The sequence below is a fragment of the Phyllopteryx taeniolatus genome, chromosome 3 (genome assembly GCF_024500385.1).
Source record: "Phyllopteryx taeniolatus isolate TA_2022b chromosome 3, UOR_Ptae_1.2, whole genome shotgun sequence".
In the NCBI taxonomy this organism is placed as follows: domain Eukaryota; kingdom Metazoa; phylum Chordata; class Actinopteri; order Syngnathiformes; family Syngnathidae; genus Phyllopteryx; species Phyllopteryx taeniolatus.
This window is the reverse complement of record NC_084504.1, coordinates 4,262,427-4,285,024: the sequence shown is the minus strand read 5'-3', so window position 1 is coordinate 4,285,024 and position 22,598 is coordinate 4,262,427. Positions and strand designations below refer to the sequence as shown.

The following is a 22,598-nucleotide window of genomic DNA, read 5'->3' as shown; positions in this document are numbered from 1 at the left end:
TAAAAATATAACTGGAATACGTTGTAGGATAATTCCACCCTGGAAACAAAATAGTTCAATGGATGATTAAAAGCCTCAAATTAATTAATTTATGCCCATGATCAGTGCATGTAAACGTTTGAATACTTTATACTGATATGACCATAAATCAGACAGGCAAATCAAACTTTTTAAAACCATTTTGAACCCGTCCTTTAAGCTGGTTGGTCGTGACAGTGTGGACTGCCTCTTGACAGTGGACTGAACAATATTTTGTACAAAATCGAACAGTTTAGACAGCTTAATGCTTGACAGCAGTGGCTGTCAAGCATTAAGATTTCACCATATCTTGAACCACTGCCCAGGTAATTTAAAACTAACACAACAGAACTAGTGGTCATAATGTTATGGCTGGTCAATTTTATTTACTCAAATTGGTTCTTTGAACCAAACAAACTCGAGCACCTTGGGTCAGAAAGTCCTGTGATATTGTTATTGTATTGGAGCAATATTTTTCTTGATTTAATACAGTATAACAAGTGTTGGAAGCATAACAGTCCTTAGCAAGTCATCATAAGGTACAGTGATCATAACCGACTTTGCTGTGGCAACGTCTCATTGGTTTATTCAAATATAGTGTAACTGATTACAGTCGGGGGTACACCTGGAAGCAACAGTCTAATGAAGTTAATGTGTGAAAAACAACCTGTGGTCACGTGGCTCATAATGAAGGGAGGCTTTGTTTTCATTGGAATTATATGGGAGAAGCAGGTACCTCTCTTCCAAAATCCAGCAGAAAATGGTCGCTGCTGGTTTAGCAAGAGTGCTAACAATTACAGATGAGATTCTTTGTCTTTCAGTGAGCAGAATCCAGTGTTTCACGTTTCAATCACCTTTTTACCCACGTTAGGTGATAGCTGATCTCAGTATTATCACCCATGCCCTACATTTCGCAGCAATTTCTCATCGTATTTATTGTATTGTAGTAATATCTGTTTCTGAAGAAAAGGAAAAAGCCACTATTGATTTCACCCTTAACCTGATGTTATTTCTCTTTCTTTTTACCCCCGCCACACACACACACACACACACACACACACACACACACACACACACATGGAGTGCCCTTTTCATCTTCTTTAACAAAGCCACAAAAAGACACGTTTTCAGCACTGTAGCCAACAAGTCATAGCTTTATTGATCAATGTAGTCACATAACTCTCACAAGTAATGACTTCAGGAGGTACTTTGATAATAGCATTCTGGTTATTAGAGGCTACAATTAATCACTGTTTTAATTTTATAGCACTCTAAACCAGGAGTGTCAAACTCATTTTTCTCAAGGGCCACATTGTAGTTACAGTTTCCCAACGAGGGCCGGTATGACTGGGAAAGCGTATAAATGTTAAATCTCATATTATTACATAACATATTGATGAATAACTAGTTTCGAAATCAAAAGTCTGAGATAGTAGTTTGTTCAACTATTGACCAAGTTACTATAAAAAGGGGTTTGGTAAAAGCAAATGTTTTTGCAAAATATGGTCATTATTAATTACATAAATAAATAAATACAGGTGGACGGTGGACGACACATCTGCCTCACAGTTCTGAGGACCGGGGTTCAAATCTGGCCCCGCCTGTGTGGAGTATGTATGCTCTCCCCGTACCTGCCTGGGGTTTGCCCGGGTACTCTGGTTTCCTTCCACATCCCCAAAACATGCATGGTAGGTTAATTGAAGATTCTAAAATTGTCCGTAGGTATGAATGTGAGTGCGAATGGTTGTTTGTGTGCCCTGCGATTGGCTGGCGACCAGTTCAGGGTGTACCCCGCCTCTCGCCCCGAGTCAGCTGGGATAGGCTCCAGCACGCCTGCGACTCTAGTGAGGATGAGCAATGTGTAAAATAAATTTATGAATGAATGACTATTAGAAATTTTGCTACAGATTTTAGCAAGAATCATGGAAGTTGATGCACTTGCTTTTGCGGGCCACAGAGAATGATGTGGCAGGCCAGATCTGGCTCTCGCGCCTTGAGTTTGACACCAGTGCTCTAAACCATCAATGTGTGCATTATTCCCAATCCCAAATCGACTATGATGATGTTCTACCAGCCCAAGTGAAAGCTCCTGATGACCTCAGAACTGAATTAGACAAAAATAATTAGGTTCTCTCTGGCACGGCTTATTAGTTTCACATCATTTTCACCTCCATATTTGATTCACACGTATTAGCCTGTCTCTTGGAGTTTTACAAGGGTTTGTGCTTGGAACAACAACATTTAATCTGTTTATCTTCTACAACATGATTCGTGAACAATGTAACATTTCTTTGACAAGCTGATGAGACCCAATTAGAGCTGCTAAAAGTAAGTAGTCTTGTCCAACCTTACAACCTAAGTGACACCAAGATTTGTAACTTTGGTTCAAAAGACTGCTATGATTTGTCATCCAGCACTTTAAGGACTATTTGAGTTGTTAGGGATACATCTTTTAACACTTACATAAAAAATATACTTTGGAAAACTGTCAATTCTTGGTGACCTTTTAGCTTGGAAAGCTACAATCTTCTTAAAATCTTCAAACAAATCTCTAAAGACTCTAGCTGATCCAGAATGCTCTTGCATCATTTCTGACAGCATCATGACTAGTTTGACCTGTAAAAGCATATTTTGAATTTTATTGATTCTATTCAGTATTATGTATTGTGTTGCACTGTATGACACATTGGTTATAGGTAAGTCAGATAAGACTGGACTAAATATAAAACAATGAACTGAGCAATAATTTGGCAGCTCAATACTTGGCAGCATTGGCTGATATTTCACCATATCTTGAAGTGCATTGCAGTCTATTTAACTAGCTAAACAGAACGGGAGCCAAAAGTCAAATTAAGCTGTTTAACAAAACACATCTGTCAATGGAGATACAACATTGAGAATGAATTTCTTTATTCATTTAAAAACTGTATTTTTCTTTGAATATTTCACTCGGTATTGTTAGTTAGTATTAAACCTTTAGACATTATGGGCCTGACTTACGAAAGGTGTGTTTGTGTGCTAAACTGGCTGCAAATTTAATTGTTGATAAAAACATATGAACGCTAATCTACTAACCGGGTGCAGCCTGGATCGCGTCTGCCAAACGCGCAAAATTGCCACAGTTAATTTTGTGTGTTCTGGGAGGAGTAAAGCTAATGGCTGATTTGTAGCCACTCACAAGAAGGTCATGCCATATCACCTACTGCCTATTGATAGGGTTTTCAGTCGTGCTGTGCCAAGTGTTACACAATGTTACGCAGGTTGGTCACTTGGGATGAGTTGAATCAAAGAAAACATGGCTTTTATTTGGTTGCTGCATTCCTTAGAATTATCAGAGTGATTTATTTTCTGTATTTCAGTAATATATATATATATATATTTTAATCTTCACCTAAAACTTCCAATTCCATCACTTCAAACTTCATTTTGTGCTTGCAGTGCTCTCCCAAATGTTCCATGGGAAAAACCATTGCTGCTCCCTAAAGCTCACGGCTCTCTTAAATCCAGCAGCTTGCACTACTTGTACACCTGTTGCCAACAGCACAATCTTTTAGAGGGACTGAACAAGCAATTGAGCGCCCACTATTTTGGGATCTTAGCAAAAGATCGCAATCTCCGTAAACGATGTGCGACACCTTCACTGATACAGCGTGCAGTCTATAAAAGGCCGATCTCACCAGCAGCGACGTCGGCGAGACTGCCGAGGCTGATGAGTCGCGGTGACTCCGGGACCCTCAAAATATTGCAAGAGATGTCCATATAAATTTTGGTGACTATTGCGTGCAGTTTTGTGACATTAAGTGACGTTAAGGTGTTTCTCTATAGTGAGCATATATAGGAGTCGCCGAAAGGTCTCCAATGAAATCAAACATGTTTGATTTGATCGCAACTTCCTGGCGACCCCGCCAGTCTCCAGGAGACTCCAGGAGATCTCCCAGAGTCGTCTCAGCGACCAGCGGAGACTCCAGTCACCATATGGTCTCCAACTAGTCTCCAGGCCAGTGAGCTAGGGGTCTTAGAGTGACCACGTAATTTAGCACCCACTGTTTGGAATCTTTGTAAATCAGGCCACGGGTGTATAATTCTAAAGTTATATGGAGCTGGTATAAGGGTAAAAACAAAACATTCAGAGCCTCCTCCTTGCATTACATTTCTTATTCACCCCCTGCAGTGATGCCATGGAGGTGCATGACAACTGACAGGCTTGTGACGTGACTGGGTTGCGTCAACTCGCTTGCAGCCTTGCTCCTTTCTCGCCTCAATAAAGAGATAAAAGAATATTGACAAGCCAGGCTACACTTAATGCAAATTGGGTCTGCTATCAATGTATTATTTATAGGGAACGCTGTAGACAGTTCTACAGAACTGGGAGCTAAGCTTACAGGAGATTAGGCATGCTATCTCATTCATTTACCAGGGAGTAATTGCTAAATTGTAAAGGAATTAGAATGTGTGAGGTTCCCTAAAGGCATTGAATCTCATAAGCAGGTGGCTGGCACCAACCAACCACTACCAAGTCTGTGCTAAACAAATACAACGAGGCTTGAGTGATTGTCTACATCTGCCAAAATGTCAAATCATTAAGAGTTGATGATATGACAACTTGCATTTGATTGGATATTTGCATAACATGCCTAAGGTGCTCCAGGTACCTGAAGATCAGGATTAGTGCAAGGATGAACAAATAAGATACTGTTTTTGTAATATAGCTGTATTGGATTAATTTTTACCTCAACCAAAATGGAAGTGATTTCTTTTTCAGCAGTGGCTTATCTAAGTGTGTTTTGTGCAAATGTCCACGGTGTTTACGGTAGTACTGGATAGCACCCTTGGATGTTACTTTTCTGATTCTTTGTAATTCTTATTTGTAAAAGCTTTACGTACAATTTGGGAGTGATGCCACAGGGGCAGATTGTTGATGACATCAAACATTTAATAAAAAGCTGAACTTTGGAATGGGGCACAATTTGCTTTGCTTATGCACGGTCAAAGAAAAATTTAACATCAGACCCGATTTTGTCCAGATAATGCAGATAGCACATTTTAAAACAATTGAATTGTAACATTCCAACATGTTCAGAAGCTTATGTTTGGTCCAGATCCAAAATGCCAACACCAAAAGATGTTTCCTCAGCGAAGTTACAAGTGACAACGATTTAAGGCTTGGTGAAGGTCTGCACTGTGTGAGAACTCTTGTTCTACATGTACAGTATCTACACTGAAGTCTTTACAATAATGCTGTATCAGGCTATCATGATTCCAGTAGGAATGAAGGCAACATATTAAGAAATACCTGTAGAAGCTATTCTTTACTTCATAAGTTATTCAGGTATGTAGGACACACACACACACACACGCACACACACATACACCACATTATTTTACACACAAAAATGCTCTTCTCGAAAACATCCCTGGATTTTCCACGTTACTTTCTTGTCTTGTAAATGTATCTACAGTGGTAGGACTGACAGAATGCCTATTCCCTCTCATATTTGTTCACCAAAACTATGAATCCCTTCCTCTATTCACTTCCAAATTACCTTTTGTTGGGTGCATAAACAGAGCAAAAGCAGCCTTACCTTGTTGTCAATGTCACTCTCACTGTCACACTATAAGACAAAAGAGGTAGACACAGGCAATATAAGGAATTATTCATTAGGCTCCCCTTGCAGCTCATAATCAATGCAGATGTTATTTTTGTGTACAACCTCTCATTCACTGACAGCTTTCCGAGCAAACGACACAGGATGAACGGAGAAAGGAAACGTCTCGTAGTCTCTGAGAGGTTTTTGAGTTTCAAAAGCAACACAGGCACACAGAGCAATTGTGCTGTTTCTGTGACAAATTGAATGCTGTACACATACAAAAGATGAAAAAGTGAATCATTCTGCATTCTGGTTCTTTTATAAAGAGCCCATTCAATTACTTTACATTCAGTGGCTGCTTGTCATGTAGCCTTTTAACTGTGCTTTTAAATTGGACAATAGTATCTCAAGGACACAGAGCTTTGACTGTCTGTGTCCTTAGAGCCTATTAAGTCTGGTATTTACCAATCCACCTTGTGACAAATACCAGTCTTTAAGTTGTATTCACATCTCTAAAACGGTAAAGGAACTTAATAACAAGGCTGCTTTCAAAAATATGCCTCGTCTGTCACGGTCAAAGGAGAAATTATCTTCTATTTAGCCAGGAATTGAAAGCTGTAGTCTGGCTGGTATAACTGAGGTCTTCAGGTCTTCAACCCTGAAATGTTCACAGAAGAAAACCTTATCTACACTAATAAAGTTAGCAATTTCAGAATCACCGAAAATATTTTAGGCTGAATCTGAAAGAAAGTATAAAGTGGAGTGAAGGCTACCATTTATATAAACAACCCAGTAAAATTCTCAAGTTTGATCCAATTAAACTACCTCCTTCTATTTCTAATATTGTCAAAGAATCTTTGCTGGTAACTCTGTGAGATGCTTTGAAACAACTAAATGAAAGAAACTTGTGCAACCAGGAGTGGTTGAGCTGCAGGCCTGTCTTACTGGACCTCACAGCAGGATGCAGTAAAATCTGCAAAATTTGAGTGAATAGAGGAGAGGCAAAGGGCTCCTGTGAAAAAAGGCCTTCAATCTGTCAATTAAGTCCCTGTGGCAACATATTTAAGTGGACCCTCTTTATTTTGTTTGACTCCCTTTCAGACTTGGGATCTGGAGGAGGAAGCTGGGTCAATGGAGGCACAGCAGTCTTTTGTCGCCAGTGTGGTGGGTCCAAATGTATAATTAAGTAACAAGAGTAATCAGTGCAAGGGCTCAGGTGGCCAAGATCTCTTAAAAGTAGAGTGGTGAAGTAGGGACCCTCTACGCCTTGTGAGGCATTCAATTCTGCAAAAACAAGGGGCACAGCTTTCTGTGCTGGAATGAAGTTTGAAAGAGACATACATTAGATCCTTACGCTTAACACAGTTTATCATGTTTGAAAATGTGAAAAAAAAAAACACAATAAAACATTTAAGCGCCGTTTAGTTTTTTTCTTAAGTGTAATATTTTTCTAATAAAAGGAGCACTCAACAAAGCAAAACAAAACTCTCTGGCAACTACCTACTTTGGCCAATTGAACAATTTAAGTTTTTCCTAAAATTTCAAGGACAATATGGTAAAAAAGGCGTCACGGTGACCGACTGGTTAGCACATCTGCCTCACAGTTCTGAGGACTGTGGTTCAAATTCGGCCTCACCTGTGTGAAATTTGCATGTTCTCCCCGTGCCTGCATGGGTTTTCTCCGTGCACTCCGGTTTACTCCTACATTCCAAAAACATGCATCGTAGGTTGACCGAAGACTCTAAATGGCCTGTAGGTGTGAACGTGAGTGTGACTGGATGTTTGTTAATATGTGCCATGCGATTGGCTGGCGACCAGTTCAGGGTGTACCCCTCCTCTTACCCACAGTTAGCTGGGATAGGCTCCAGCCAACAATACCAACAATAGAACTAAAAAGGAGCATATTGCACAAAGTAGTACATAACAAAGGCACAAAATGTAACTTATATTACCTTTACAGTCTTAAATGGTGACAGTGCAACCAATTGAAATCCAACAATGGCCCCACTTTGAACTGTCAACGGATAATAACTGTCTTAATAAACTGCACGCTTATGAAAAAAAACGCTTTTTGAAGACGAATGGGTCTCATAGTGGATGTTTTTAAAAAATGTTCACTTTGTTCACTGATTACCGAAAGCTGAAAACGATGAATGGCAGAACAGAGGGCTGTTGTTTGCGTGCATCACTCAGTAAGCGTTAATGCCTTGCGGTGAAGTGTACATTTACTGTGACAAGGGGAGACACATAACACCCATAAAGATCCCCACTCGTAGTGGAGTATTGAAAATTAGATTTTTGAGAGAAAATAATTTTTTTCATGTGGTATGTATTTCAGGCAGTTTTGGTATGTATTTCAGGCAGTTTTGCAGGTCTCAAATCAAACCAAATTAAAATGGCAAGAAACACAAGACCTACCCCTCCCACCCCGCATACAAAATACACACACATGAATACGCACACCCACACATTCACATACGCACATACAACCCCAATTCCAATGAAGTTGGGACATGTTAAACATAAATAAAAACAGAATACAATGATTTGCAAATCATGTTTGACCTATATTTAATTGAATACACTACAAAGACAAGATATTTAATGTTCAAACTGATAAACTTTATTGTTTTTAGTAAATAATCATTCACTTTGAAGTTTATGCCTGCAACACATTCCAAAAAAGCTGGGACAGGTGGCAAAAAAGACTGAGAAAGTTGAGGAATGCTCATCAAACACCTGCTTGGAACATCCCACAGGTGAACAGGTTAATTGGGAACAGGTGGGTGCCATTATTGGGTATAAAAGGAGCTTCCCTGAATGGCTCAGTCATTCACAAGCAAAGATGGTGTGAGGTTCACCTCTTTGTGAACAAGTGTGTGAGAAAATAGTCGAACAGTTTAAGGACAATGTTCCTCAACGTACAATTGCAAGGAATTTCGGGATTTCATTATCTACGGTCCATAATATCATCAAAAGGTTCAGAGAATCTGGAGAAATCACTGCATGTAAGCAACAAGGCCGAAAACCAACATTGAATGCCCGTGACCTTCAATCCCTCAGGCGGCACTGCATCAAAAACCGACATCAATGTGTAAAGGATATCACCACATGGGCTCAGGAACACTTCAGAAAACCAATGTCAGTAAATACAGTTCGGCGCTACATCCGTAAGTGCAACTTAAACCTCTACTATTTTCTTTTAACAACATTCAATAAACGTTTGGGAACTGAGGACACTAATTGTTGAAGCTTTGTAGGTGGAATTATTTCCAATTCTTGCTTGATGTACAGCTCCAACTGTTCAACAATCCGGGGTCTCCGTTTTCGTATTTTACACCACACATTTTCAATGGGAGACAGGTCTGGACTGCAGGCAGACCAGTCTAGTACCCGCAGTCTTATGCTACGAAGCCATGCTGTTGTAACATGTGCAGAATGTGGTTTGGCATTGTCTTGCTGAAATAAGAAGGGGCGTCCATGAAAAAGACGTTGCTTGGATGGCAGCATATGTTTCTCCAAAACCTGTATGTACCTTTCAGCATTGTGCCTTCACAGATGTGGAAGTTACCCATGCCAATGGCACTAACACAGCCCCATACCATCACAGATACTGCCTTTTGAACTTTGCGTATTAGTACATTACGAAATACTGTATGTAAAATTCAACTGTTTAAAATGAAAGAAAACATTCCTTTTATGGAGCTATGCAGAGAAATGGCAAGAACCGAGGAAACCTTGGTGGAACTAATAAGGTGCGTGGCGTACCAGAACATAAACAAGGAACATGAACCGCCATAATAAAGGCGTCACCACATAATGTAAGATCCTCTTTAATACTGTGCAGGTAAGTAATTTACAACATGGGATAAGGATGCATGCCTGAATTAATCTGAGAGACTGTTTTCATGATTTGGTGAGTGCAATTGATTTTAGTACACCAAGAATATCAGAGGCAATGCTAGGCTATTGGAAAAACATGCTTCATTTGGTGAATGACATTCTACAATAGCTTTGTACCCTGATTGCAAATATTTCTGTGCAACAACAACAAAAAACCTTCAAAAATGCTTAGTCATTTGTCAAGACCTTTAACAGAGAGACTAGAGCATCAAGGAGAGAAATTGCCTTCGGCCTCTTCTCAATCGATTTTCTGTTCAGACAACAGATTGTGTGGAAAATAATTGCCAGACATCGCTACACTTGTTAAGGAGGAATTAAAAATGTAATCACCATCCATTTGTTCCCTGGCATTTACTCTTAAGTCTCTAAACTAGCACCACTTTCAAATTCATGTTCCCGACCAATTTTCCTACTGAGTCCCAAGAATATACTTTATGAGATGATGCAGCTTCCATTGCACACTGAGTCTAAGCTAAGCTAACTTTCTGCCGTCCACTTAATTCTATAATTTGTGCACCTTCTTGACATTTACGCACTCTGGGTGGAGTAACCCTTACGTGTGGATGTTCCCTGTCACATCTGGCCGAGCGAGCTTTCTGTCAGTGACTTAAGCTCGTTTCCTCATCCGCACTCAAGAGGCCGTTGTAAGTCTCGCGCCCCGGGAAGGTGAAATATTATAATGCACGTTTTGATTCAGTTAACTGCTCCCGTGCTCCAAGCCTCCGATGGCTGGTGACGGTGCGGCGGCTGACTCGTGCTGACGATGCAGAGCACACCTGGACCATATACACTCACTGACTGCCCAACGGCCGTAATGTGTTCCTACCACATGATGCCGACGGCCGAAGGACGACATATTGTATCATATTAATTGCCGAAGATAAATTCAGCGCCAGTGGAATATTTATATGCATGTGCGAGGGTTATTTTCGCTTCAAACCTGCTGCCTAGTGGCTTGGGAGTTTGCCTGAAAGCACTGCTCACAACTGCAGTCATCTTTGCATGATCGTGTGTTAGATTTGGAATAATCTTTTTTAATTTGAAGTATGTAGTCGTGGGTCGTGAAATCCATTTAAGTGACTCACCCGCTGACCAACAGCTGGCTCACTCGCTTTCCTATCCCGTAAGGACCCACAGTGACACAGGTGTCACAATCTTCAAAGGTCCTGGAAAGCACCTTAAACATGTTTAAGTTTGACTTTTAATTAATGAAGTCCCGAAGTAACATTGCCAACAAATCCTGGTGCAGCCATGTGACTCTATGTGAGTCAGTATATGCATGACATTTCAAACATGGTGATGAGCATGGAAGGTGTATGCCACAGAGGCACCTAATTTATTAAAAATTGCATTTGGTCAGAAAACGTAAGCCACCACCCATTTCATGATGAAAAGAATTTTGTAACATGGCATTTTTTGTGTTTAACCTGTTGTGACCTCCTTTTTTTGAAGCAATTCATACAAAACAAAAAGAAGAAGAAATTGTTGTGACATGTACTGTAATTTCTCGTGTATAATGCACACCCATGTATAAAACATACCCCCAAAGTTGACCTCAAAATTCTGGAAAACTACTTATGTATAATGCATTTTTACAATGCATGATTTTGCTTCTACCCATATGATCAAAACATGAAGTATCATTTGTATTTTGTTAGTTTTTTTCAAAGAATTATTCTGAAGTTAAGCACTTTATTTGAACACGTAATACTATCTTGCTCTTTTACTATTTACTATTTACTTGCTCTTTTAAAAGTTTTCCTCAAATGTTTGATTACCCATGCAGAATTTGTAAGATGTGTACAATTCTTTAAAGAAAACATGAAGGCCAGGCGAAACACATTTACTTTTATTTTAATGGGATTCAAATTAAACTGTCAAGCATTTCCGAAAAGCATTATCATTAAACAAAACACAACCATAAATAAATTAATGATGGTTGTTGGACAGTCATCAGTTGTATTTAAAATAAATAATATTTCACAAATTCTGCCAGAGTATGTAAACTCATGAGCATGTACATATATGCAGTCACACGTACCCCTGTCATATTGGAATGAAAGTGTAGGCTACACCTTTTTCATAACCTCTAGGTGGGGGTAGCATATTAGAATGAAAGTGTACACCTTTCTCATAACCTCTGGGTGGCGGTGGCATATTGGAATGAAAGTGTACAGCATTTCCCCCCTGTACCTATGTATAATGCGCACTATTGACTTTTGCCAATTTTCTTGGGGGAAAGAATGCACATTATACACAAGAAATTACGGTATGTCACATCGGGCCCTTGGCCTTAAAATCGTCCTGAAAATACAAAGAGTTGTTTATGTCACAATAACAAAAAATTACTATCCATCCATCCAACCATTTTCCGAACCGCTTTTCCTCACTAGGGTCGCGGGCATGCTGGAGCCTATCCCAACTATCTTTGGGCCAGAGGCGGGGTACACCCTGACCTGGTCGCCAGCCAATCGCAGGGCAGATATAAACAAACAACCATTCGCACTCACATTCACACCTATGGGCAATTTAGAGTCTTCAATTAACCTACCATGCATGTTTTTGGGCTGTGCGAGGAAACCGGAGTACCCGGAGAAAATCCACTCAGGCACAGGGAGAACATGCAAACTCCACACAAGCGGGGCCGGGATTTGAACCCCAGTCCTCAGAACTGTGAGGCAGATATTCTAACCAGTCGTCCACTTTGCCGGCTTAGCTAATGCAATTATTTGTAATTCATATTCACTATGTGTACTGACTTAATTCAACAAAAAAATAACGTCAAATTCCATCAATAATTAATCAAATGGTCTATGCATTGTGTACCTGTGCTGAATTTGCACCGCAGTGTTTGCACAATTTGGTAATGTTCAGGATGCGCTGCAGATCATCACAGGGGACAACTACTGTATGAGTTTGAGGAATGTAAAGATAGCTTAGATGAAGACCCTAATTACATTTCCAGCAAAGAGTTCATGGCAAGAGTTAAATGGATGTGGTGATCCCGAGGGTAGTGAATCAGGTGATTTGTATGATGTACCATAACCAAATGTTAACCTCAAGCAAGAAGCTGCAGTGACAGGTGTCCACGAAAAAAATAAATAAATTGGAGAAAAACCTTTTGAAATCCGTGAGTGCATATGTAAAGGACAGAGTATCACATCTCCAGATGACCTTCAAACCCCCCTTGGGTATTTCAGAAAGTTCATATACAGTGGAGGAAATAATTATTTGATCCTTGACTGATTTTATAAGTTTACCCACTGACAAAAAGATGAACTGTCTATAATTTTAATCATAGATGCATTTTAACATGGAGAGACAGAATATCAAAAATAAAATCTAGAAAATCACATAAAACAAAACATTCAAATTATTTTGCAATTCAATGAGGAACATAAGTATTGGACCCCATATCAAAACATTACTTGGTACTTGGTTGAGAACCCCTTGTTGGCCAGTACAGAGGTCAGACTTTTCTTGTAGTTGATTACCAGGTTTGCACACAGCTCGGGAGGAATTTTGGACCACTCCTCTTTTTCAGATCCTCGACAAATCCTTTAAGGTCAGAGGACAAAGATTTTTACATCGTTCTTGGTAACTCTAGAAACCCTTTTCAAACCACATCTGCCATTTCGAAGTGATTATATGGCAGATATACAGCAGTTAAATCGCTTAATATGATGCAGAATGCGCCTTCTGCTTTTTGCATCCCGCGCCTTCCGGTCTTCGTCTCTTTCCGCCGCTGTGACGTCACACAGGACAAACATCCTGTTCATTGGGCGTTCCCGTCCTTGTATGTTGTCCGATGATTTAAAGATGTCACAATGGTTTATTGTGTGGCATTTGGTTTTACAAATGGTTCAGGCAGCGGCAAAAGTTTTGTTTTGGCTTTCCAAGTGCAGAAGGAATACGTGACCAGTGGACAGTGAAAGTGACTCGACGGGGGAAGAAACGTGCTCAGGTATGGGTGCCGAGCAAGCATTCCAAACTCTGTGCCGATCACTTCGAACCGGCGTGTTTTGAGAAAACATTGGATACACAGGTGTACAACCCCAATTCCAATGAAGTTCGGACGTGTTAAACATAATTAAAAACAGAATACAATGATTTGCAAATCATATTCAACCTATATTTAATTGAATGCACTACAAAAACAAGCTATTTAATGTTCAAACTGATAAACTTTATTGTTTTTAGCAAATAATCATTAACTTAGAATTTTATGGCTGCAACAGGTTCCTAAAAACCTGGGACAGGGTCATGTTTACCACTGTGTTACCGTCACCTTTTCTTTTAACAACATTCAATAAACGTTTGGGAACAGAGGACACAAATTGTTGAAGCTTTGTAGGTGGAATTCTTTCCCATTCTTGCTTGATGTACAGCTTCAGCTGTTCAACAATCCGGGGTTTCCGTTGTCGTATTTTATGCTTTCCTAATGCACCACGCATTTTCAATGGGAGACAGGTCTGGACTGCAGGCAGGCCAGTCTAGTACCCGCACTCTTTTACTACGAAGCCACGCTGTTGTAACACGTGCAGAATGGGGTTTGGCATTGTCTTACTGAAATAAGCAGGGGCGTCCGTGAAAAAGAGGTTGCTTGGATGGCAGCATATGTTTCTCCAAATCCTGTATGTAGCTTTCAGCATTAATGATGCCTTCACAGATGTGTAAGTACCCATGCCATTGGCACTAACACAGCCCATAACATCACAGATGCTGGCTTTAGAACTTTGTGTCCATAACAGTCCGGATGGTTCTTTTCCTCTTTGGCCCGGAGGACACGACGTCCACAATTTCCAAAAACAATTTGAAATGTGGACTCGTCGGACCACAGAACACTTTTCATCAGTACATCTTAGATGAGCTCGGGCCCAGAGAAGGCAGCGGCGTTTCTGGGTGCTGTTGATAAATGGCTTTTGCCTTGCATAGTAGAGTTTTAAGTTGCACTTACGGATGTAGTGCCAAACTATATTTACTGACATTGGTTTTCTGAAGAGAAGCCCATGTGGTGATATCCTTCTTACATTGATGTCGGTTTTTGATGCAGTGCCGCCTGAGGGATCGAAGGTCACGGGCATTCAATTTTGGTTGTCCGCCTTGCCGCTTACACGCAGCGATTTCTCCAGATTCTCTGAACCTTTTGATAATATTATGGACCGTAGATGATGAAATCTCTAAATTCCATGCAATTGTACATTAAGAAACATTGTCCTTAAACTGTTCGACTATTTTCTCACGCACTTGTTCACAAAGAGGTGAACCTCGCCCCATCTTTGCTTGTGAATGACTGAGCCATTCAGGGAAGCTCCTTTTATACCCAATCATGGCACCCACCTGTTCCCAAATAGCCTGTTCACCTGTGGGATGTTCCAAACAGGTGTTTGATGAGCATTCCTCAACTTTCTCAGTCTTTTTTGCCACCTGTCCCACCTTTTTTGGAACGTGTTGAAGCCATAAAATTCTAAGCTATTGATTATTTGCTAAAAACAATAAGGTTGATCAGTTTGAACATTAAATAACTTGTCTTAGTAGTGTATTAAATTAAATATAGGTTGAACATGATTTGCAAATCATTGTATTCTGTTTTTATTTATGTTTAACACAACATCCCAACTTCATTGGAATTGGGGTTGTAGTTAGGAAGAGGCTGAAACCAGCTGCGGTGCCAACTATCTTTCCTACGGCCATCGGGACCTCCACCACCAGCAAGAGAACAAAATCTCGCAGCAGTGAAGCGGCGCAGACAAGAGGTCAGCATTTCCTTGTATATACCAACGACTCTATTATGGTTACTATGCACTGGGGAATAGGAAACAAAAGACCCACACAGTACTTTTCAGTACTGTCGTCTGTACTTTTGCCTGTATGACAAGCCAACAAACACACGGCAAGACTTGGTGTGCGCCATGTTATAACGCTACTCGAGCGAGGGGCACACAAAATATAGGACTACTGCATCCTATGTAAAAGCTTGTGCCGTGTCACTGAAACATATATGAATATATAATATGTATAGTCGTGCTAAAAAATATTGGCACCCCTGGGGTGGCATTATTTTAAGCCAAGAGTGTAAAAAAAGACATGCTTTTGACATACCATCACATCGAGCCAGTGGCCACTCTCTTTTTCTGCTGTACAGCTGCTACTTGGCTGCTTGTCGTCGTCACTGTCAGGTTCCGACCATCTGATCAGCTCAAACATGTACGCTTTGACGATGCCAATTTCAGTTGGGTGCTCCTGTATGTCGAAATCCTCCTTCTCCACATATTCTAACACATTGCTCGCCATTGCGTATAGTGTGTAGCGCGCTGTGATTGTCAATTGCAACGTCAGTTCTGGTAGCCCTTGCGGTGGATAGAGTAACCACACCCCGGTGTCTTGAGTTTCGGGTATGTTCGGGGAGGACTCAATATGCGTCATAAAACCCTCATTTTTAGCTAAACTTGCCGCAAGTTACGTGCATGTATTACATAACATATAAACAATGCAAATATTAAATTTAACTGACCCCATAACATCTTTTTCATCTGACCTTTAAAGTTTCGAGGCTGTGCCTTGGCAACTCAAAGCTTCAGCTCCTCCACTGATCTTCTATGGGAATTAGGTGTAGAGACTACCCATTTTAGGTTTTCTGGCTGAGAGAAGGAGGTTGTCACCCAGAATTTGACAGTACAAGTCTCCATCCGTATGTTCCTCGATGCGGTGAAGTTGACCTGTCCCCTTTACAGAGAAATATCCCCAAAGCATAATGCTTCCACCTCCATGCTTGACAGTGGGAATGGTGGTCCTGGGGTCAGAGTCTGAATTCCTCTTCCTCCAGACACGGCGAGTCAAATTGATTCCAAACAGCTCGATTTTTGTCTCATCTGACATCACCTTCTCCCAATCATTCTTTGAATCATTCAGGTGTTCACTGGCAAACTTCAGACAGGCCTGTACGTGTGCCTTCTTGGGCAGAGGCACCTTAAAGTCACTGCATGATTTTAATCCATTACAGTGCAGTGTTTTACCAATGTTTTTCTTGATGACTGAGGTCCCAGCTGCCTTGAGATAATTAACAAGCTCCTTCCTCCCATGTAGTTCGGGGGTGATGCCTTTCTCATGATCACTGATGCCCAATGAGGCGAAATCTTGCGAGGAGCCCCAGACCAAGGGAGATAAACAGTTATTTTATGTTTATTCCATTTTCAAATTATTGCACCAATAGTTGTCTCCTTCTCACCTAGGCTCTTGCCAATGGTCTTGTAGCCCATTCCAGCTTTGTGCAGGTCTACAATCTTGTTCCTGATGTTCTTAGAAAGTACTTTGGTTTTGCCTGTGATGGAGAGGTTGGTGTCTGATTGATTCTGTGGACACGTGTCTTTATACAGGTAACAAGTTGAGACAGGGGTCTTTCTTACAGCTAACAAGTTCTCAAAGTGAGAGGACTAGTCGGTGGGAGCAAGAATTCTTTATTAATACCAACAATTAAGAATTTTACTTAATGAAATGCAAATACATTTTGATCTTTTTAAAATGTGATTTTCTGGATTTTCTTTTAGACATTCTGTCTCTTACTGTTAACATAAACCTACCATTAAAATTATAGATGCCTTTGTCAGTGGGTGAACTTACACAATCAGTGAGGGATCAAATAATTATTTCATCCACAGTAAGCAGAAAAGATTGCGTTAGTAACAGATCAAACAAACAAAAAAGTTAAAAATCTGAGCACACCCAAAAAAATTATGGTTCTTCAAAGGGTTATGTGGTTCTTCAAAAAAATGTTGTGTACTGTTCTTTACTTTCGAGAACATTTGCTAAATTAAACAAACAAACAAAAAAAGGTTAATCTATGGCATTACTCCAAAGAGACATTTTTGGTTCCAGATAGAACCTTTTTTCTGGGTGTTCAAAAAATCTTCAAAAAAGGTTGAATGCCAAAGTTAAATAACTAAAAATACTGATAGGTCTTTACTTACGTGATGTCTTTGTCAAATGTTGGTGAATAATGCCTATTGAAAAAAATTTACATGGTGTCCTATGGTAGCAGATATGACATGCAACCATTTTCAAAACCCTGCTGACATCTTTACATTTCACTAACAACACCAAGTGTTGAAGATCCATCAATGTCTTTATATGTTTCAGAGACAATGCATGGATGTCACCTCTGAGGAACACAAGTCCATTGATGAACAAACACTTGTTCTTACATCAAGGTGATGAACATTTGTTGTCATGTTTGTTGTATTTCCACTGCTGTAGTTTAGCATTGTGGGACATTTGCAACATTGTACTTTTGTCCGTGACATGCTTGCCATCAGGGTCAAATTGAATACAAAAACTAAAGTAGATCCAAAAGCCAGATCTGAAGGATGGTCGAGGGGGTTCGATTTTAGGTACATTTAATTGCATTAGCCATGTTGCAATGGCTAGCTTCACATGTAGCTTCTGTCTCAGTAGCTTGGTCTGAATAAATGTGGGAGGGTATCTGCACTCTAAAATGAGTTGTCGAGCGCAGATCCTCACCATCAGAAGTTGATGAAGTAAATATAAAATTGCATATTGTTCGATACTGTGGTCTCGGTTCGGTATGCCACTGAACTGAATGGTTCAGTACAGGTACAGTGCCTTGACCTTGGCAGGCCCCCTTGGTGACCTGGTACCTCATCCTTGAAATAACTGGAGAGGAAATGGGTAATATCAGAATCAGAATCATCTTTATTTGCCAAGTATGTCCAAAAAAAGGAATTTGTCTCCGGTAGTTGGAGCCGCTCTAGTACGACAACAGACAGTCTTCTGGACATTTTCTCTGCCAGATTCTGATAGATGTGTAAGGCGAAGACAATAAGCGTTTCACATCCCTGACTACATTAAAGCGACCGGTTCAAATTAATTGCATGGTTCCACTTGTCAGACATAACTTGTGCTACAGGGATAAAGAGAGAACACAGGATGAACAACAATTTCCAAATAGTGGTACCAAAAACTGTGTGCCTGAATACTGATTGCAAACCATGCAACGCAAAATCAAAACATGCCAGAAGTGTTACTGTTAGTTCTTTCATAAGAACATAAATGCTGTAAAAAGAATACGGGTGAAGTACAGCATTGTTTAGAAACTTAGAAACATGAGAAAAAGATGCATGACAGAACATGTCAAAACAGACAACTGATTAAACACCGACTGACAGAAAATGTCTCATTGATTGCTTTTTCTTGAGAATATGATGAAAAACAAAACAATGGGCCTAATTTACTTAAGGTTTGCACGTGCAAAAATGTACTAACCAAACATACGCAGAATTGTGTTTGCAGTTAACTTTGTGTGTTCTGGGTGGAGTATATGCATAAATACATAAATTTAGCATGCAAAATGTGATTTATCAAACCCCAGATGAACTGCAAAGGCTGATTGAGTCATGCTATATCACAAAACTCCTTTCAACTAGGAAAAAAAATCCTTTCAATTCTGTATTTCTGTGTATCTGTGTCATTTCAGTTCATGGTGACAATTGGTGCTGGCCTTTACCAGAGCAGTTTTCTGGGTGTAGTGTCCCAAGTTTTTAACGTAAGGTTAAACACGATGGGCACATTCCTTTACATCCAATTGCCACACACTCGGGATGAGTTAAATAAAACAAAACATGCCCTTTATGGAGGGCCTGGCTTCCCCAAAATTAATTGAGCGATCCGTTTATTTTCTGTAACTTGGTAATATGTTTGTTTGCCTCTCTCACTAACACTTCGAATTCCAACAGCTTCATTTTGTCTTAGTGGTGCTCTCCCAATTGTTCATGGTAAAAACCATCAAAGCCGCCTAAAGTTCAAAACGCTCCTTTGAATACAACACACAATGTTAAAATGAGTGCACACGCAATTCAGTGCCCGCTATTTGGGACTTTTGTAAATCAGGCCCTATTTCAATTTACAGGAAAATGGGTTCACAGCAGATGAAATCTGTCCAGTCCCATAAATAACAATATAACTTTATGAGGGAGAGCATCGTAACAAACCTTCTGGAGTGAGATCAAACTGAGGGGATAATGGTTCATTTAGATGAAGAGTCTGGTTTTGGGAGAACAACAATTTCCTACAGCAATTTCCCGCCTGTGAATACAGGAATACAGACCACAGGGCTGTGTCCACTCTGGTAGGTTGGGGAATTAGAGATTTTGATCTGTAAAGACACCCCCTGGCAAGCTAGAGAAATCATGAAAGGTCTCTAGGCTCCTTGTGTGAAAGAATGTTTGAAGCAAACATATTGTTCTAATAACAGTTAAAAGATTAGAATAACAGTGAGGTAATCATATGAGTTGAACGCAAACAACTTAAAATGAGCAGTAACACTATTCATACAGTGTACACAGGTCCCAAAGCATGTGCTCACTTTCATCAAAAGAAAATTCAAAATCAAGTGGTTGCACTTGACTCCATTAGTTATGAACACACACGTAAACAATGTGACTTGCTAACTGTGCAGCTATTTGACCCTTGACCTCAAAAGACGGACTGCATAGGAAACAGTGTGATTGCCCTGGGTGAGCCTCGGAGCTCCTGGATTAGAAAATATTCATGCTAGTGAAGATGTAAGCTCCAGACGCAATGAGGGATATAAAATAAGTTTCCCTCATGGAAATTGTATCGCCCTGCAGAATCCAACTTGTCAGGCTCCCACCTAAAATCATATTTGATCTGGGGACCTTGCAAACAGAGCGATGGTTTCAAGACAGACTTGTTTAGAAAAATCATTTTTGCATTAGCCAGAGACACACAAGGGCCTCTGGTTTGGAGCTAACAAACTTAAGGGAAATATCAGCTGGGACCATGTAAATCAAGCCGGTTGGGGATTGATATAGTCTTGACCTGGGGCCAAAGAAACTAGACTTAAACATTACACAGATTCCCTGTAAAACATTATACAGAGCCCTGAGACCTGGCAGCACTCTTGTCGACTTCCATAAAGAATATGTGGTGAGAAGGCAGGAATGTGAACAAAGATAGCGGCAGAAGTAAATGTGAAGACATTCCCTTAGTAACTTACCGTCCCTTAAAATTTAAAGAACTGTCTTTTCATTTCCAAGATTAAAACCCTGAACACTCACAGCGGTGGAGTGACAACACCAGCTGGGCTGATGTGATCCTTAGAGGAGTTTGACGAGAGAAAAAAAGAGACCGTAATGGTAGACGTATGAGGGAACCAGGAGACTTTTTTCGCTCAGAGAGAGAGAAGAAACCGTCCAGAAACTTGAAGGCACAGGGAATTGGGAACAGTATTATGAATATAGCCAAGGAAGAAAAATGTGGATGGGAGTGGGAAGAAAAAGAAAACTGTGATTTATGTGTTTTGCAGCTTCACAAAAAGAATCCATTTAGCTTTTTGTAACTTTACTGGCTATGTGACTGCAACAGTCTTGGTCTGTCCCCTTCAGAGGTGAACGCTCTCACAGAGACACACGTGCTAGCCTTTGCACCTCCCACTGTTTTGACACAGCCCCAGGCCTAGTGCCGCAGCCAGACACTCGGCATTGGAAATTTTAGTCGGGCATAGGAGAAATTAGGCGAGGAGGCAAGGAAATGGGATGTTGACTTGAACTGGCCCTGGGGGCAGCTGAGAGAGTGTCCCTGTGCAGCTTTGCTGGATGCCTGACAGTTTGATGGAGTGAGAAGAGGCTACCCTGTGGCCCATGCAGCCGTCTACAGCTCTGATGTAGCCCAGCGAGTAACAGATTGAGCCTCCGGGCATCGCTCTGTACTGCTACTACCCTCATTGCTCTCGTTCTCACTCTCTGTGCTGCTTCAAAATGCTCTCTCTTTCTCACTGATTCTGTGATGCATATATATACAGAGAACTCACAATTAAAACCACATTTTCACCAAGCAGTACTCTGTAGTCAAGTTTACAAAAATTTTGACCCATATACCCTGACCTGGTTTGTGTTTCCACCACAGGTGAGTATAGGTAGGGTGTCTGTTATTGTAAGCTACATAACTAGTGTAACATCATACCAAAACGAAAGTGTACAGTAAAGATGAGGGTGACACAGTAAAGCTTGTAAACCATAAACAATAGGGGACTTTGAATACTAGAGTGGTTAACATGATGGCGTACACACTAACAGATTGGTTGTAAACCAATATTTACAAAATATTCCAACAAATGGGCCATTGATTTCAAGTGAGATTTGTTCATGGGCAGAATGAGTAAACACCATTGAAAGTCCAGCAAAATTTTAGATCAACACAATTCTAATTAACAAGAATTCAACCAGGCACAGTGAGCGACTGGTTAGCACATCTGCCTCACTGTTCTGAGGACTGGGGTTCAAATCCCAGCCCCGCCTGTGTGGAATTTGCATGTTCTTCCCATGCCTACGTGGGTTTTCTCCAGGCACTCCGGTTTCCTCACACATCCCAAAAACATGCATGGTAGGTTAATTGAAGACTCTAAATTGCCCTTAGGTGTGAATGTGTGCGCAAATGTGTGGCCTGTAATTGGCTGGCGACCAGTTCAGCGTGTACCCCGCCTCTCGCCCGAAGATAACTGCGATAGGCTCCAGCATGCCCGCGACCCTAGTGAGGATGAGCGGAACAGAAAATGGATGGATAGATGGATGGGTGGAAGAATTCCACCAGTGGTGAGTCAATTTATCACAAAATTGTTCATCAGCATTAAGAAATGGATTTAAAAAAACAAACCGTTGTTTTTTCATTTATATGAAGTACGATATTAACTTTGAAAGGTTTCTGTTTCTTTCTACTGTATATCATTCCTTTTGTCAGATGGAAATGACAATTCTCTCTCAAAAACGTGCAATAAGCTGAATTTCACCCTTTAGGTACTATAGCACTGCAGCAGCCAAAATAGTGGTTTAAGTACTAAACAGTAGTGTTTTGCTCAGGACCACATTATTTGAAATCAAGACTTGCCCGAGACCAGAACTCACCGAGACCAAGACAAGACAAAGACTTTTGTGAGTCGAGACTGAGTCAAGGCCAAGACCAAGATAAGACCAAGACAAGCCAAGAACGTGACTAGACCAAGACTATAAAAAGTTATTTTAAAAAGCATGACAACTTTGAGGAGTTAAAGAGCATTAT

General features: G+C 40.5%; 1 protein-coding gene across 8 annotated transcripts in view; it reads right to left on the bottom strand.

Moving 5' to 3' along the window:
* Positions 1 to 22,598, bottom strand: part of fbrsl1 (fibrosin-like 1) — a 421,085-nt gene that overhangs the window by 120,373 nt on the left and 278,114 nt on the right. For 7 of the 8 annotated variants that reach the window (XM_061766519.1, XM_061766516.1, XM_061766523.1 and 4 more), the window contains exon 6: positions 5,601 to 5,630. The exons of the other annotated variant lie outside the window; for it this stretch is intronic. In XM_061766519.1, the coding sequence (XP_061622503.1) occupies positions 5,601 to 5,630 (30 nt within the window). The remainder of the gene's footprint in view (positions 1 to 5,600; positions 5,631 to 22,598) is intronic. 8 annotated transcript variants of the gene reach the window in all.